The sequence below is a fragment of the Oncorhynchus clarkii genome, chromosome 6 (assembly GCF_045791955.1).
Source record: "Oncorhynchus clarkii lewisi isolate Uvic-CL-2024 chromosome 6, UVic_Ocla_1.0, whole genome shotgun sequence".
In the NCBI taxonomy this organism is placed as follows: Eukaryota; Metazoa; Chordata; class Actinopteri; order Salmoniformes; family Salmonidae; genus Oncorhynchus; species Oncorhynchus clarkii.
This window is the reverse complement of record NC_092152.1, coordinates 80107384-80124801: the sequence shown is the minus strand read 5'-3', so window position 1 is coordinate 80124801 and position 17418 is coordinate 80107384. Positions and strand designations below refer to the sequence as shown.

General features: G+C 46.6%; 1 protein-coding gene across 1 annotated transcript in view; it reads left to right on the top strand.

The window, feature by feature from the left end:
• The window catches only part of LOC139412452 (dmX-like protein 2), a 52431-nt gene that overhangs the window by 6790 nt on the left and 28223 nt on the right, over nucleotides 1-17418 (top strand). Inside the window, exons 2-5 of the mRNA XM_071159241.1 lie at nucleotides 9863-9988; nucleotides 10823-10894; nucleotides 14408-14486; nucleotides 16276-16420. Coding sequence (XP_071015342.1) covers nucleotides 9863-9988; nucleotides 10823-10894; nucleotides 14408-14486; nucleotides 16276-16420 — 422 coding nt within the window. The remainder of the gene's footprint in view (nucleotides 1-9862; nucleotides 9989-10822; nucleotides 10895-14407; nucleotides 14487-16275; nucleotides 16421-17418) is intronic.

The window sequence follows — 17418 nt, the reverse complement described above, 5'->3', positions numbered from 1 at the left end:
CTATCTGATACTAGCCTACACACAGCTAGTCTAACAGTGAAGTCTATCTGATACTATCCTACACACAGCTAGCTTAACAGTGAAGTCTATCTGATACTAGCCAACACACAGCTAGCTTAACAGTGAAGTCTATCTGATACTATCCTACACACAGCAAGTCTATCTGATACTATCCTACACACAGCGAGCTTAACAGTGAAGTCTATCTGATACTATCCTACACACAGCAAGTCTATCTGATACTAGCCTACACACAGCTAGCCTAACAGTGAAGTCTATCTGATACTATCCTACACACAGCTAGCCTAACAGTGAAGTCTATCTGATACTATCCTACACACAGCAAGTCTATCTGATACTAGCCAACACACAGCTAGTCTTACAGTGAAGTCTATCTGATACTATTCTACACACAGCTAGCCTAACAGTGAAGTCTATCTGATACTAGCCTACACACAGCTAGTCTAACAGTGAAGTCTATCTGATACTAGCCTACACATACTGAGCTGCAGCATCTCAGAGCTGACGAGAGGTAACAGCCTAAGCAGGATTTGAACCAGTAACCCCTACAGTGCCAGGGTAAGCTGTTCACAAGCTGCTGCGCCACAAAGCGCCAGCCCCCCTGTCAGAGACGGTAGTATATCACATACTGTAGTTATATGGGGAGGCTACAGTACCTGTAGTGGTACAGTCTCCGGGTGTGTTATTAGGTCGGTTTCACTGTGTCCTATGGGTGATATCTTGGGCCTCCAGGAAATTAGCTTTAAAACTGCAATATTTTCTGTAAGCCTCATGACAAAATGTGTAGAATAGCATTATAAAACTGCAAATGTTTCTCTCTGCACCATGGCAAAAATGTGTTGAAATGCAGGAAGGGGAGCGGAGGTTAGTGCCCTGGAGGTCGGTGCTATATGCGGTACACGAGTTTAAAGTTTGGGAAGCAAATTTTAACCAAAAAAATTATTCTTTAATGATAAAGCATTCCATGCATCACATTTGCAGACTTTTGTAAAGAAGCCTATTATTCATAATGTGATGAGTAGATTAGATAGTCATAATTTAGGCTAATAATAGAACTCTTTTCACAAAATAGACCGTTCAGTGGGCTTTAGGCTGTATCAGATACATTTGTTCTTTCTTTGCACGGGAAAAATGTTGCCTTTTTATAAACACATTTCATGCAGTTGTACTAAACGTTATATTACTGGAGACATTAGGGTCATCTTTTTTAATATGACTGACATTACAGGGTAGAATACTCGGCTGACTGACAAATCAGATCAATAAAAACAACGTTGTCTCATCCATATAATAGGCCTACGAGAAGGGAGACCCAAATAACCTACAATATGACATCTAACCTGGAGGAGGTAATTATGTCCAAAAACTAACTTTGATGTGGCACTGACTGACCCAACAATGATAAAGAGTGAATATTCCCACTCACCGGGGATATGGCTGATGCTCTCCGCTGGTGTCAATAAGATAGGCTGTACTGTTTGCTCAATCAAGTTGAGAACTTTCAGAACTGTAAAACATGAGTCTTTTCACTGTCTTCTCTTGACAGTAGTAGCCATTTTCTTTCCAAACGGTTTCCCCTGATTGTATTTTGAGAGATATGAGAACCTCATCATTACTCACAGCAGCTGCTTGTGGTACATAATGTTGGCCTCTGTTTGAAACTTGCTCGAGAGGGAAAATACTGAACACTTTCATGTCACTCTCACACACATGGTTGGCGCTCAGGGCGTTCTTTATATTCAGACTTCTAAATGCTATTAATAATAGCGTACAGTGGAGTGATTTTGAACCAGCTGCTTATAGTATGTGGTGAAACAACCATGGGAATGGAACCTAAGCTAGAGGCTACTGGCTTTGGGACATAGACTAGCATAACATGGAAAACATGGCAACAGTTTATTGTAGGCACATTCATAAAGACTTTATAACAGCCACATGAGACATTTGCTTTACGAATGCATTGGCCTTACAAAATGGTGCATTTTGATGCCATGTGGTGGAGAGATACAGACGCTGGAATTGGGGGTGTGAGCAGGTGGGTCTGAGCAGGTGGGTCTGAGCAGCTGGGTCTGAGCAGGTGGGTCTGAGCAGGTGGGTCTGAGCAGGTGTGATGCAGTTGATCTTTGTGTGATGTTGTCGTTTGTACGTGTATGTTTGGTATTGTTTAAAATAATACAACTCCATCTTACACAAAATGATGAATGCATTGGCCTATACTACTACAGCTGAAAGCATAGGCCTAACGACTACTATTGTGTTCCATTGGGTTCCATCCCTGAGGGCTGGTGGCTCAGTGTCTGTTTGTGTCCACAATGGCACCCTATTCCCTATATAGTGCACTACTTTTGACCAGAGCCCCATGGGATCTGGTCATGCACACAATCCTCAGCTGCTTGTTGCTGGAGTAAAACGAGTGCTTTCACAAGCCCATTCATTGCGCAACAATTGCAATCACGTGTTAAAAATACATTTGAGGCAACATTTTAAAGAGCTACTATTTTTATTTCTCAACTGGTAACTGAAGTGCGCCTCCCATTCAAGTGCAGGAAACAGGCTGTCAGCGCGTCACCCACCACTGTACAATGTCAGGTGGAGGCACTATGCATTTTGAAAAAGTACTTCATTGTTTGAAACAACAATGATTTATTTCATATTATGAAGCACGTCTCACCTTGTTTCAAAGTAGCCTATAGGCAAAATCCTACCATGGAAACATGGAGGCAATTATTTCATGAAGACTTCATAGGCGGCTTGTGAATTTGAAGTTCGGGCAAGCTACAATTTATCCTACCATTTCTACTGTTCTGCTTGCCAGTTCTGATTTTCATATGCGCATTTCTCAATAATAACGTTTTCCTTTCTCGATGATTGTCGTGTGGTTAATCGTGACTTCTAATGTTTATCATTTTTATTAAGTCAACTAATGAGAGATCACCAGCCTCAGCAGGCCAGGTACTTCTATGAGTGGCCAGGCACACCCGCTCCCCCTCAACATTATCAGGACAGAGAAACTAGACACATGCTCATTGCTCAAATGGAACACTCCAAACCAATAACAATTAAAAAATGTATGATGGTTATGAAATGAACCAAAACCTGTTACTGACAAGTATAGCAGGTTGTGAATTCTGGAACAACCTTTTCACTGTGAGAATGGTGAATTATTGTAGTTAATACATACATTAACATAAATTAATGTAATGAAATGACAGGGATTAAAGGAACATTTACTACTGGTGACATATGTAATGTGGTAATGTATGTAATGTGGTAATGTATGTAATGTGGTAATGTATGTAATGTGGTAATGTATGTAATGTGGAATTGATAAAAAATATCTAAGTGCAAACAAATCACACAATGAAACAATGAATGCGCAGGAATTTGCGGGTGTCGTCTGAGCCATTCTGGAGAGAGACTGGCCTATATCTTCACCACACATCCCTCCCCTTCTTCTTGTCTCAACATAAAACATTACACTCGACACATTATCTTCACACTTATTTTAGATGTGTGTTACTGACAGCCGCGACTCAGTAATCAGCTGGGCCTGTTGCCAAGCGCGCTGCCCAAATTGCGGGCCTACTAGCTTGTGATGTGAAACAATCCACAGCAATTTTTTAAAAGAAGCTAATGATCCTTGATTCCTCTGTGGCTAAGTCACGCTTTCTGGGGATGTATTTTGAGTGATTTGATTTATTTCTGTATAGACAGGAGTAATTATATCATGTTTGCAAATGTCCATTTACTTCCCTATTGGACCCACCACTAGGCCATTTCTCTCCTGTTCTATTGGTTTTCATATCAACTTTCTTTCATTGTCCAAAAACCAAAGGCACAATTGTAATCATATTAGCAACCCATAGAATGGTGTTTTCCCAGGTGCTCTGTTTAGAATGGTGTTTTCCCAGGTGCTCTGTTTAGAATGGTGTTTTCCCAGGTGCTCTGTTTAGAATGGTGTTTTCCCAGGTGCTCTGTTTAGAATGGTGTTTTCCCAGGTACTCTGTTTAGAATGGTGTTTTCCCAGGTGCTCTGTTTAGAATGGTGTTTTCCCAGGTGCTCTGTTTAGAGTGGTGTTTTCCCAGGTGCTCTGTTTAGAGTGGTGTTTTCCCAGGTGCTCTGTTTAGAATGGTGTTTTCCCAGGTGCTCTGTTTAGAATGGTGTTTTCCCAGGTGCTCTGTTTAGAATGGTGTTTTCCCAGGTGCTCTGTTTAGAATGGTGTTTTCCCAGGTACTCTGTTTAGAATGGTGTTTTCCCAGGTGCTCTGTTTAGAATGGTGTTTTCCCAGGTGCTCTGTTTAGAATGGTGTTTTCCCAGGTGCTCTGTTTAGAATGGTGTTTTCCCAGGTGCTCTGTTTAGAATGGTGTTTTCCCAGGTGCTCTGTTTAGAATGGTGTTTTCCCAGGTGCTCTGTTTAGAATGGTGTTTTCCCAGGTACTCTGTTTAGAATGGTGTTTTCCCAGGTGCTCTGTTTAGAATGATGTTTTCCCAGGTACTCTGTTTAGAATGGTGTTTTCCCAGGTGCTCTGTTTAGAATGGTGTTTTCCCAGGTGCTCTGTTTAGTGTTTTCCCAGGTGCTCTGTTTAGAATGGTGTTTTCCCAGGTGCTCTGTTTAGAATGGTGTTTTCCCAGGTGCTCTGTTTAGAATGGTGTTTTCCCAGGTGCTCTGTTTAGAATGGTGTTTTCCCAGGTGCTCTGTTTAGAATGGTGTTTTCCCAGGTGCTCTGTTTAGAATGGTGTTTTCCCAGGTGCTCTGTTTAGAATGGTGTTTTCCCAGGTGCTCTGTTTAGAATGATGTTTTCCCGCAAATTGCATTTTGTCAAATGTTTGAAAATTACATTTTATTGGCTTCCTCATTACATGAGTTGCATGTTCTATTAATAAGATGCATGAATTACCATTACCATAATCTGTGATTCCTGTCATTGTGAGCACCGTGGGTGAACGCCCAGTGTCATTGTGAGCACCGTGGGTGAACGCCCAGTGTCATTGTGAGCACCGTGGGTGAACGCCCAGTGTCGTGAGCACCGTGGGTGAACGCCCAGTGTCGTGAGCACCGTGGGTGAACGCCCAGTGGGTTATACACCCAATGCATATGGGTCCAGTAAATCAAAATCTTCCCTGTCACGTTGTCCGTCGCCACATTTTACACACACACACACACACACACACACACACACACACACACACACACACACACACACACACACACACACACACACACACACAAACACACCTACCTACCCACCCACCCTAGTGTTGTTTTCTACAGTTTTTGTCCCTGGTCTAAAGTAGTGTACTATAAAGGGTATAGGATGCCATTTGGGACACAGACTGCCATAATGTGTGTGAAAGGAGAGGGTTTAGTTCATGTAAAGCCTATCTGTAGTGGTACACTGATATGCTGGCATGATTGAGTTAGTCATGGGAAGAATCACTGACATTTGGGATGCCTGTGAGCACGCCCACCCACCCCCACACACAGCAGGGCTCTACAGTACAAGCATTTTACTCACATCTGCGCCTATTCATTTTACTGTGTGACCTGAAATATATATTTAAGAGCACCAGTGCGCCTAGAAAATGTAAGATTCTAGCTTTAATGTCTCAAATATTTTTCATTGTGCGCCTACATTTATTTGTGTGCGCCTACATTTTTCAACTTAGGTGCTCACGTGCTGCTTGTGAAGAAGGGCAGCCTAGAGCCCTGGTCAGGGTTAACTAGGTGACTCTCCAAGATGGAGCCAGACAGATCCTCCATTATTCAACCATCCTTTAACATCTTCACATCCAACAGAGGGTCAATCCAACTACTGGTACATACCTACATCAATAACATGTTAAAGGCACTCGGGTAGTAAACGTGAGGGGACCTACCTGACTGGGTTGTTCTGTAGGTGACAGCTGTGTATGGTCTGTGTGTATCTTGTGTGTGTGTGTGTGTGTGTGTGTGTGTGTGTGTGTGTGTGCATGCTTGTGTGTGTCTGCGTATAGTGTTTTCTTTGTGTGTGTGTATTTGCGTGGTGTGTCTGTATTTGCTTGGTGTGTAATTGTGTGTGTGTCTGTGTTTGCGTGGTGTGTGTGTGTTTGTGTGTCTGTATTTGCGTGGCGTTTGTCTGTGTGTGTGTTTGTGTTTGTCTGTATTTGCTTGGTGTTTGTCTGTCTGTGTGGTGTGTGTTTGTCTGTGTGTGTGTGTGGGCTAGTATTGTGAACTCAGTCTTCCTGTCTCTATTATATGAATATTAACCTGATGAAATGTGTTCAGTCTTCAGCCAACATCTCTTCTCATGTTACATATAACAGACCTCATTCATACTCCTTCCATTCACTGCATTGTCCCTGATGCCTGGGGCTTGTCGTGTTGCCAACTCTGACTGGTCTGACAGTGCAGTCAGCTGTGTGAGGCAGGTTTATGTTAGACCACCTAAACACTGGCTTTGTGAGGGAATATAGGCTGCTATAGGCTGCATACCAAATGGCCTTTGAAGGCTCTTGTCAAAAGGCAGACAGGCAGACAGGCAGACAGGCAGACAGGCAGGCAGGCAGGCAGGCAGGCAGGCAGGCAGGCAGGCAGGCAGGCAGGCAGGCAGGCAGAGGTGAGAGGTGAGAGGTGCTTGGACAGACGTGATGAGCTGAGCGGTTGTTTCTGTTGTATCAGGTTCATGTAGATCGATGACACACACACACACACACACACACCAACGTTACTTTGTACAGGTACAGAACAGAGTGGTCTCTCAGTCATGCACACCTCATCTCTCCTCGTGTGTGTGTGTGTAGCGAGAGAGCAGGGCTAGTCTGTGCGTGACGGTGACTGCTTTTAATTCCAGCTGTAATGTTCAGCAGCTGCAGCAATACCTCAACTAGGACTGCTCCTCTCTCCTTCCCTCTCTCTTCTTTTTTCTCTCTCTCTCTCTTACACACACATTAACTCTTCTCCTTTACTTCCTCTTTCTCCTCAACCACTCTCTCTCTCTCCTCCCTCTCTCCTCCCTCCCTCTCTCTCTCCTCAACCTCTCTCTCTCTCTCTCTCTCTCCCTCCCTCTCTCTCTCCCTCTCTCTCTCTCTCTCTCCTCAACCACTCTCTCTCTCCCCTCCCTCTCTCTCTCCCTCTCTCTCTCTCTCTCTCCTCAACCACTCTCTCTCTCCCCTCCCTCTCTCTCTCCCTCTCTCTCTCTCTCTCTCCTCAACCACTCTCTCTCTCTCCGGTCTTTATCTTTCTCCCTCTACTCTCCTTCTCTTCTTTCTCTCACACATACATTCTCCCTCCTCCCTCTCTCTCCTCCCTCTCTTCAGCCTCTCTCTACTCCCTCTCTTTCCCTCCTCTCTCTACAACCTCATTCTCTCCCTCTCTCCTCCCTCTCTTCAGCCTCTCTCTCCTCCCTCTCTCTACAACCTCTCTCTCCCTCCTTTATCCTCCCTCTCTTTCCCTTCTCTCCTCCTTATCTCTACAACCTCTCTCTTTCCCTCCTCTCTCTACAACTCCTCTCCTTCCTCTCTCCTCCCTCTCTCTACAACCTCTCTCCCTCCTCTCTCTACAACCTTTCTCTCTCCCTCCTCTCTCCTCCCTCCTCTCTCCTCCCTCTCTCTCTCCTTCCTCTCTTCTCCCTCTCTCTACAACCTCTCCTCCTCCTCTCTCTCTCTCTACAACCTCTCTCCCTCCTCTCCTCCCTCTCTCTACTACCTCTCTCCCTCCTCTCTCTACAACCTCTCTCCCTCCTCTCTCTACTACCTCTCTCCCTCCTCTCTACAACCTCTCTCCTCCCTCTCTCTACAACCTCTCTCTCTCCTCTCTCTACTACCTCTCTCTTCAGCCTCTATTCGTTCCAGAGTCACTGTGTTGTAAACACCTCTCACGTCTCACATCCTCTGAAGTCTTTCTCAACACACCTCTCTTTTCACGTGAACAACGCTGCGTCTTTCCATGGAACCAGAACCCAAACCAGCAGCTGACTAGACTGTGTAGACCTGGAAACATGGCCCTTTTCTAAGAGAACTCATCATTACCTAACCACTAGCCTGAATTAAACATGGAGACTTAGGATGCGTCTCACATGGCACCCTATTCCCTGATCCCAGATCTGTTTGACTACAGTGCAGTTCACCAGACAGTCTCAGTAGGTATATTTACCTACCAGGAGGAGTGGACTGTGTATGTAGCCTGATCCCAGATCTGTTTGACTACAGTGCAGTTCACCAAACAGACTCAGTAGGTATATTTACCTACCAGGAGGAGTGGACTGTATATGTAGCCTGATCCCAGATCTGTTTGACAACAGTGCAGTTCACCAAACAGACTCAGTAGGTATATTTACCTACCAGGAGGAGTGGACTGTATATGTAGCCTGATCCCAGATCTGTTTGACTACAGTGCAGTTCACCAGACAGTCTCAGTAGGTATATTTACCTACCAGGAGGAGTGGACTGTGTATGTATCCTGATCCCAGATCTGTTTGACTACAGTGCAGTTCACCAGACAGTCTCAGTAGGTATATTTACCTACCAGGAGGAGTGGACTGTGTATGTAGCCTGATCCCAGATCTGTTTGACTACAGTGCAGTTCACCAAACAGACTCAGTAGGTATATTTACCTACCAGGAGGAGTGGACTGTGTATGTAGCCTGATCCCAGATCTGTTTGACTACAGTGCAGTTCACCAGACAGTCTCAGTAGGTATATTTACCTACCAGGAGGAGTGGACTGTGTATGTAGCCTGATCCCAGATCTGTTTGACTACAGTACAGTTCACCAGACAGTCTCAGTAGGTATATTTACCTACCAGGAGGAGTGGACTGTGTATGTAGCCTGATCCCAGATCTGTTTGACTACAGTGCAGTTCACCAGACAGTCTCAGTAGGTATATTTACCTACCAGGAGGAGTGGACTGTGTATGTAGCCTGGTCCCAGATCTGTTTGACTACAGTGCAGTTCACCAAACAGACTCAGTAGGTATATTTACCTACCAGGAGGAGTGGACTGTATATGTAGCCTGATCCCAGATCTGTTTGACAAAAGTGCAGTTCACCAAACAGACTCAGTAGGTATATTTACCTACCAGGAGGAGTGGACTGTATATGTAGCCTGATCCCAGATCTGTTTGACAACAGTGCAGTTCACCAGACAGTCTCAGTAGGTATATTTACCTACCAGTAGGAGTGGACTGTATATGTAGCCTGATCCCAGATCTGTTTGACTACAGTGCAGTTCACCAGACATTCTCAGTAGGTATATTTACCTACCAGGAGGAGTGGACTGTGTATGTAGCCTGATCCCAGATCTGTTTGACTACAGTGCAGTTCACCAGACAGTCTCAGTAGGTATATTTACCTACCAGGAGGAGTGGACTGTGTATGTAGCCTGATCCCAGATCTGTATGACTACAGTGCAGTTCACCAGACAGTCTCAGTAGGTATATTTACCTACCAGGAGGAGTGGACTGTGTATGTAGCCTGGTCCCAGATCTGTTTGTGCTGTCCTTTCAGCTCTACTGGTCATTGCTCCCGAGTGGTGCAGTGGTCTAAGGCACTAGAGGCATCACTACAGATCCTGGTTCGATTCCAGGCTGTATCACAACCGGCCGTGATTGGGAGTCCCATAGGGTGGCGCACAATTGGCCCACCGTAGTCCGGTTTAAGGTTTGGCCGGGGTAGGCCGTCTTTGTAAATAATAATTTGTTCTTAACTGACTTGCCTAGTTAAATAAAGGTTAAATTAAAAACATTTAAAAAATTGTCTCAGCAAATTGGTAATATGGCACAATCAGATGTGGGACCAGGCTGCTGTTGTCTTGCATTTTGTTGGATTGACTGAATTGTCTGTCTGTGTGTCTGTCTCCTCTCCCAGGCCTATGGTTCAGGCTGTGATATAGTGATCTTGGCCAGTGATTTTGAGTGTGTTCAGATCATCCCTGGGGCTCAAAATGGCAACATCCAGGTGGGCTGTGTCGAGTGCTCCCACCAACTGGGCAGGGTAAGACACGCACGCACGCACGTAGTTACAATAATGTTGTGATGACAAATGCAGTTCTGTTCTCTTCTCCTTGCTCTCTTCTTCTGTCCCCTCCTCCCTCCTCCTCTCCTCCCTCCTCCTCTCCTCCCTCCTCCCTCCTCCTCTCCTCCCTCCTCCCTCCTCCTCTCCTCCCTCCTCTCTCCTCCCTCCTCCTCTCCTCCTCTCCTCCCTCCTCCCTCCCTCCTCCCTCCTCTCTCCTCCCTCCTCCTCTCCTCCCTCCTCCCTCCCTCCTCCCTCCTCTCTCCTCTCTCCTCCCTCCTCCTCTCCTCCCTCCCTCCTCCTCTCCTCCCTCCTCTCTCCTCCCTCCTCCTCTCCTCCTCTCCTCCCTCCCTCCTCCCTCCTCTCTCCTCCCTCCTCTCCTGCCTCCTCCCTCCCTCCTCCCTCCTCCCTCCTCTCTCCTCCCTCCTCCCTCCTCCCTCCTCCCTCCTCCTCTCCTCCCTCCTCCCTCCTCCCTCCTCTCTCCTCTCTCCTCCCTCCTCCTCTCCTCCCCTCCTCCCCTCCTCCTCTCCTCCCTCCTCTCTCCTCCTCCCTCCTCCCTCCTCCCTCCTCTCTCCTCCCTCCTCCTCTCCTCCCCTCCTCCCCTCCTCCTCTCCTCCCTCCTCCCTCCTCCTCTCCTCCTCTCCTCCCTCCTCCCTCCTCCTCTCCTCCCTCCTCCTCTCCTCCCTCCTCCCTCCTCTCTCCTCTCTCCTCCCTCCTCCCTCCTCCCCTCCTCCCTCCTCTCCTTTGACTGCACCATTAACCCTGGTGTGTAAACCGACTGATTAATGTTGGTATATTGAACATTACTCTGTTTAGATTGCTGCGTCCTATGGGAACACAGTGTGTATCTTTGAACCATTCGCTACCAACCCAAACAAACGCCACAAGGTAAGCAGAGAGACACTGACATTTTATGCTGAATAAACTGCCCTGTGTGTGTGTGTGTGTGAGAGAGAGAGCATGCCTAGCGTGTGTGTGTGAGAGAGAGAGAGCATGCCTAGCGTGTGTGTGTGAGAGAGAGAGCATGCCTAGCGTGTGTGTGTGAGAGAGAGAGAGCATGCCTAGCGTGTGTGTGAGAGAGAGAGCATGCCTAGTGTGTGTGTGAGAGAGAGAGCATGCCTAGTGTGTGTGTGAGAGAGAGAGCATGCCTAGTGTGTGTGTGTGTGTGTGTGTGTGTGAGAGAGAGAGCATGCCTAGTGTGTGTGTGTGTGAGAGAGAGAGCATGCCTAGTGTGAGTGTGTGTGAGAGAGCATGCCTAGTGTGTGTGTGTGTGAGAGAGAGCATGCCTAGTGTGTGTGTGTGTGTGTGAGAGAGAGAGAGCATGCCTAGCGTGTGTGTGTGAGAGAGAGAGAGCATGCCTAGCGTGTGTGTGAGAGAGAGAGCATGCCTAGTGTGTGTGTGAGAGAGAGAGCATGCCTAGTGTGTGTGTGAGAGAGAGAGCATGCCTAGTGTGTGTGTGTGTGTGTGTGTGTGAGAGAGAGCATGCCTAGTGTGTGTGTGTGTGAGTGAGAGAGCATGCCTAGTGTGAGTGTGTGTGAGAGAGCATGCCTAGTGTGTGTGTGTGTGAGAGAGAGCATGCCTAGTGTGTGTGTGTGTGTGTGAGAGAGAGAGAGAGCATGCCTAGTGTGTGTGTGTGAGAGAGCATGCCTAGTGTGTGTGTGTGAGAGAGCATGCCTAGTGTGTGTGTGAGAGAGAGCATGCCTAGTGTGTGTGTGTGTGTGTGTGTGAGAGAGAGAGCATGCCTAGTGTGTGTGTGTGAGAGAGCATGCCTAGTGTGTGTGTGTGAGAGAGAGCATGCCTAGTGTGTGTGTGTGAGAGAGAGCATGCCTAGTGTGTGTGTGAGAGAGAGCATGCCTAGTGTGTGTGTGAGAGAGAGAGAGAGCATGCCTAGCGTGTGTGTGTGAGAGAGAGAGAGCATGCCTAGCGTGTGTGTGAGAGAGAGAGAGCATGCCTAGCGTGTGTGTGTGTGAGAGAGAGCATGCCTAGTGTGTGTGTGAGAGAGAGAGCATGCCGTGTGTGTGTGTGTGTGAGAGAGAGAGAGAGTATGAATAGTGTGTGTGTGTGTGAGAGAGCATGCCTAGTGTGTGTGTGTGAGAGAGCATGCCTAGTGTGTGTGTGTGTGTGTGAGAGAGAGAGAGCATGCCTAGTGTGTGTGTGTGTGAGAGCGAGAGAGAGCATGCCTAGCGTGTGTGTGTGAGAGAGAGAGAGCATGCCTAGCGTGTGTGTGTGAGAGAGAGAGAGCATGCCTAGCGTGTGTGTGTGAGAGAGAGCATGCCTAGTGTGTGTGTGTGAGAGAGAGAGAGAGAGCATGCCTAGTGTGTGTGTGTGCGTGTGAGAGAAAGCATGCCTAGTGTGAGTGTGTGTGAGAGAGCATGCCTAGTGTGAGTGTGTGTGAGAGAGCATGCCTAGTGTGTGTGAGAGAGAGCATGCCTAGTGTGTGTGTGTGAGAGAGCATGCCTAGTGTGTGTGTGAGAGAGAGCATGAATAGTGTGTGTGTGTGTGAGAGCATGCCTAGTGTGTGTGTGTGAGAGAGCATGCCTAGTGTGTGTGTGTGTGTGTGTGTGAGAGAGCATGCCTAGTGTGTGTGTGAGAGAGAGCATGAATAGTGTGTGTGTGTGTGAGAGCATGCCTAGTGTGTGTGTGTGAGAGAGCATGCCTAGTGTGTGTGTGTGTGTGTGTGTGTGTGTGTGTGTGTGTGTGTGTGTGTGAGAGAGCATGCCTAGTGTGTGTGAGTGTGTGTGTGAGAGAGCATGCCTAGTGTGAGTGTGTGTGAGAGAGAGAGCATGCCTAGTGTGTGTGTGTGAGAGAGCATGCCAAGTGTGTGTGTGAGAGAGAGCATGAATAGTGTGTGTGTGTGTGTGTGTGAGAGCATGCCTAGTGTGTGTGTGTGAGAGAGCATGCCTAGTGTGTGTGTGTGTGTGTGTGAGAGAGAGAGAGCATGCCTAGTGTGTGTGTGTGGGAGAGCATGCCTAGTGTGTGTGAGAGTAAGAGCATGAATATTGTGTGTGTGTGAGAGAGAGAGAGAGCATGCCTAGTGTGTGTGTGTGTGAGAGAGAGAGAGCATGCCTAGTGTGTGTGTGCGAGAGAGAATGCCTAGTGTGTGTGTGAGAGAGAGAATGCCTAGTGTGTGTGTGAGAGAGAGAGAATGCCTAGTGTGTGTGTGAGAGAGAGAATGCCTAGTGTGTGTGTGTGAGAGAGAGCATGCCTAGTGTGTGTGTGAGAGAGATCATGCCTAGTGTGTGTGTGTGTGAGAGAGATCATGCCTAGTGTGTGTGTGTGTGAGAGAGAGCATGCCTAGTGTGTGTGTGTGAGAGAGAGAGCATGCCTAGTGTGTGTGTGTGAGAGAGAGCATGCCTAGTGTGTGTGTGTGTGTGTGTGTGTGTGTGTGTGTGAGAGAGAGCATGCCTAGTGTGTGTGTGTGTGAGAGAGAGCATGCCTTGTGTGTGTGTGTGTGTATTGCTGCATTGAGAGTTCCACTGTGTTTTAACTGCTTCATTACTGTTCTGCTGTGTGATTTTATCAACCCTGAATATTCTGTTCAAGGTGTGAGTTGTGTGTGGCTGTAAATGCCTGTATTAACAGTGGCTGGTGCCTGAGCATGTAGCTTATTATAGTTGCCTGTCTGTGCATGTGTTGAATAACTATCTCTCTCTCTCTCTCTCTCTCTCTCTCTCTCTCTCTCTCTCGCCTCTCTCTCTCGCCCCTCTCTCTCTCTCCTCTTGCTCGCGCCTCTCTCTCCTCTCGCTCGCCCCTCTCCTCTCGCTCGCTCCTCTCTCGCCTCTCTCGCCGCTCTCACTCTCTCGCTGCTCTCACTCTCGCCCCTCTCTCTCTCTGGCTCATCTCTCTCTCTCGCCTCTCTCACTCGCTCGCCCCTCTCTCTCTTCTCGCTCGCTCTTCTCTCTCGCTCCTCTCTCGCCTCTCTCGCCGCTCTCACTCTCTCGCCCCTCTCTCTCTCTGGCTCATCTCTCTCTCTCCTCTTGCTCGCTCCTCTCTTTCCTCTCGCTCGCTCCTCTCTCTCGCTCCTCTCTCTCGCTCCTCTCTCGCCTCTCTCGCCGCTCTCACTCTCTCGCTGCTCTCACTCTCTCGCCTCTCTCGCCTCTCTCACTCTCTTGCCCCTCTCTCTCTCTGGCTCATCTCTCTCTCGCCTCTCTCGCCTCTCTCACTCTCTTGCCCCTCTCTCTCTCTGGCTCATCTCTCTCTCGCCTCTCTCTCTCTCTCTCGCCCCTCTCTCTCTCTCTCTCTCTCTCTCTCTCTCTCCCCCCTCTTTCTCTCTCGCCGCTCTCACTCTCTTCTTCCCATCTCTCCCTTCATTCTCTCTTTCCACTGAATATTGTCTCCTCCTGTGTCCCTCTCCCTACACCTCTCTATTTCCCCCTCTCCTTCTGTCTGTGCCATTAACAGCAGCTTAACTACCAGTGGAGAAAGACAGGACAGTTCTTCCTAAATGCTATCACCTATAACCTGGCCTGGGACCCACAAGGTAACGCCTCCTGACTAACTGCTGTGTGTCTGTGTCTGCGTGTACAGTAACTTTCTGTTTGTAACTGTCACATGCGGCGAATACAACAGGTGTAGTAGACCTCACCGTGACATTCTTACTTACAAGCCCTTAACCAACAATGCAGTTTAAAGAATACAACAGGTGTAGTAGACCTCACCGTGACATTCTTACTTACAAGCCCTTAACCAACAATGCAGTTTAAAGAATACAACAGGTGTAGTAGACCTCACCGTGACATTCTTACTTACAAGCCCTTAACCAACAATGCAGTTTAAAGAATACAACAGGTGTAGTAGACCTCACCGTGACATTCTTACTTACAAGCCCTTAACCAACAATGCAGTTTAAAGAATACAACAGGTGTAGTAGACCTCACCGTGACATTCTTACTTACAAGCCCTTAACCAACAATGCAGTTTAAAGAATACAACAGGTGTAGTAGACCTCACCGTGACATTCTTACTTACAAGCCCTTAACCAACAATGCAGTTTAAAGAATACAACAGGTGTAGTAGACCTCACCGTGACATTCTTACTTACAAGCCCTTAACCAACAATGCAGTTTAAAGAATACAACAGGTGTAGTAGACCTCACCGTGACATTCTTACTTACAAGCCCTTAACCAACAATGCAGTTTAAAGAATACAACAGGTGTAGTAGACCTCACCATGACATTCTTACTTACAAGCCCTTAACCAACAATGCAGTTTAAAGAATACAACAGGTGTAGTAGACCTCACCGTGACATTCTTACTTACAAGCCCTTAACCAACAATGCAGTTTAAAGAATACAACAGGTGTAGTAGACCTCACCGTGACATTCTTACTTACAAGCCCTTAACCAACAATGCAGTTTAAAGAATACAACAGGTGTAGTAGACCTCACCGTGACATTCTTACTTACAAGCCCTTAACCAACAATGCAGTTTAAAGAATACAACAGGTGTAGTAGACCTCACCGTGACATTCTTACTTACAAGCCCTTAACCAACAATGCAGTTTAAAGAATACAACAGGTGTAGTAGACCTCACCGTGACATTCTTACTTACAAGTACAAGCCCTTACAAGCCCTTAACCAACAATGCAGTTTAAAGAATACAACAGGTGTAGTAGACCTCACCGTGACATTCTTACTTACAAGCCCTTAACCAACAATGCAGTTTAAAGAATACAACAGGTGTAGTAGACCTCACCGTGACATTCTTACTTACAAGCCCTTAACCAACAATGCAGTTTAAAGAATACAACAGGTGTAGTAGACCTCACCGTGACATTCTTACTTACAAGCCCTTAACCAACAATGCAGTTTAAAGAATACAACAGGTGTAGTAGACCTCACCGTGACATTCTTACTTACAAGCCCTTAACCAACAATGCAGTTTAAAGAATACAACAGGTGTAGTAGACCTCACCGTGACATTCTTACTTACAAGCCCTTAACCAACAATGCAGTTTAAAGAATACAACAGGTGTAGTAGACCTCACCGTGACATTCTTACTTACAAGCCCTTAACCAACAATGCAGTTTAAAGAATACAACAGGTGTAGTAGACCTCACCGTGACATTCTTACTTACAAGCCCTTAACCAACAATGCAGTTTAAAGAAAAATAAGAGTAAAGAAAATATTTACTAAATCAACTAAAGTCCAAATAAATAAATAATAATAATAATGAGGAGGCCATATAAAGGGGGTACCGGTACCAAGTCAATGTGCGGGGAACAGGTAACCATGTAGCTGTTTAACCATGTGTATGTGTCCTGTAGGGAACCGTATTCTGGCAGCTACAGAGCACCTGCAGCTGTGGGCCCCTCCGTCAGCAGACACACTGATAGAGGAGGAGGATGGACCCATGACCGATGACAAACCCCACCCTGCCCTCAACGACTGGAAATGTGTTTGGCAGTGCAAGTGAGTGACAGGAGCTGTGTGTGGTGCTTTTCAAGTGTTTAGTAGACATCAGGCCTGTAGACAGTTAGAGCTCTTTAAAGGTAGTCAGCAACATGACGTAGTGGACATATCAGGCCTGTAGACCGTTAGAGCTCTTTAAAGGTAGTCAGCAACATGACGTAGTTGACATATCAGGCCTGTAGACATATCAGGCCTGTAGACATATCAGGCCTGTAGACATATCAGGCCTGTAGACATATCAGGCCTGTAGACATATCAAGCCTGTAGACCGTTAGAGCTCTTTAAAGGTAGTCAGCAACATGACGTAGTTGACATATCAGGCCTGTAGACCGTTAGACCTCTTTAAAGGTAGTCAGCAACATGACATAGTTGACATATCAGGCCTGTAGACCGTTAGACCTCTTTAAAGGTAGTCAGCAACATGACGTAGTTGACATATCAGGCCTGTAGACCGTTAGACCTCTTTAAAGGTAGTCAGCAACATGACGTAGTTGACATATCAGGCCTGTAGACCGTTAGACCTCTTTAAAGGTAGTCAGCAACATGACGTAGTTGACATATCAGGCCTGTAGACCGTTAGACCTCTTTAAAGGTAGTCAGCAACATGACGTAGTTGACATATCAGGCCTGTAGACCGTTAGACCTCTTTAAAGGTAGTCAGCAACATGACGTAGTTGACATATCAGGCCTGTAGACATATCAGGCCTGTAGACATATCAGGCCTGTAGACATATCAGGCCTCTTTAAAGGTAGTCAGCAACATGAGTTAGATGTAGAAAGTAAACAGTATAGTGGGTAAATGCAGAAATCCCTCCGCCATTTCCTGGTCTCTAAGAGTCATTGTACCATCTAAACAGCTGTAAAATATATTTTCCATAACCAAAGATATTCTATTTTCAGCTGTTTGAAGCTGGTGTACAGAACCGAAAGTAAAATACGCAAAAACAAAAGTTAAGCACAGGAAGCATATAGAACACATCTACCGTTTCTTAGACTTG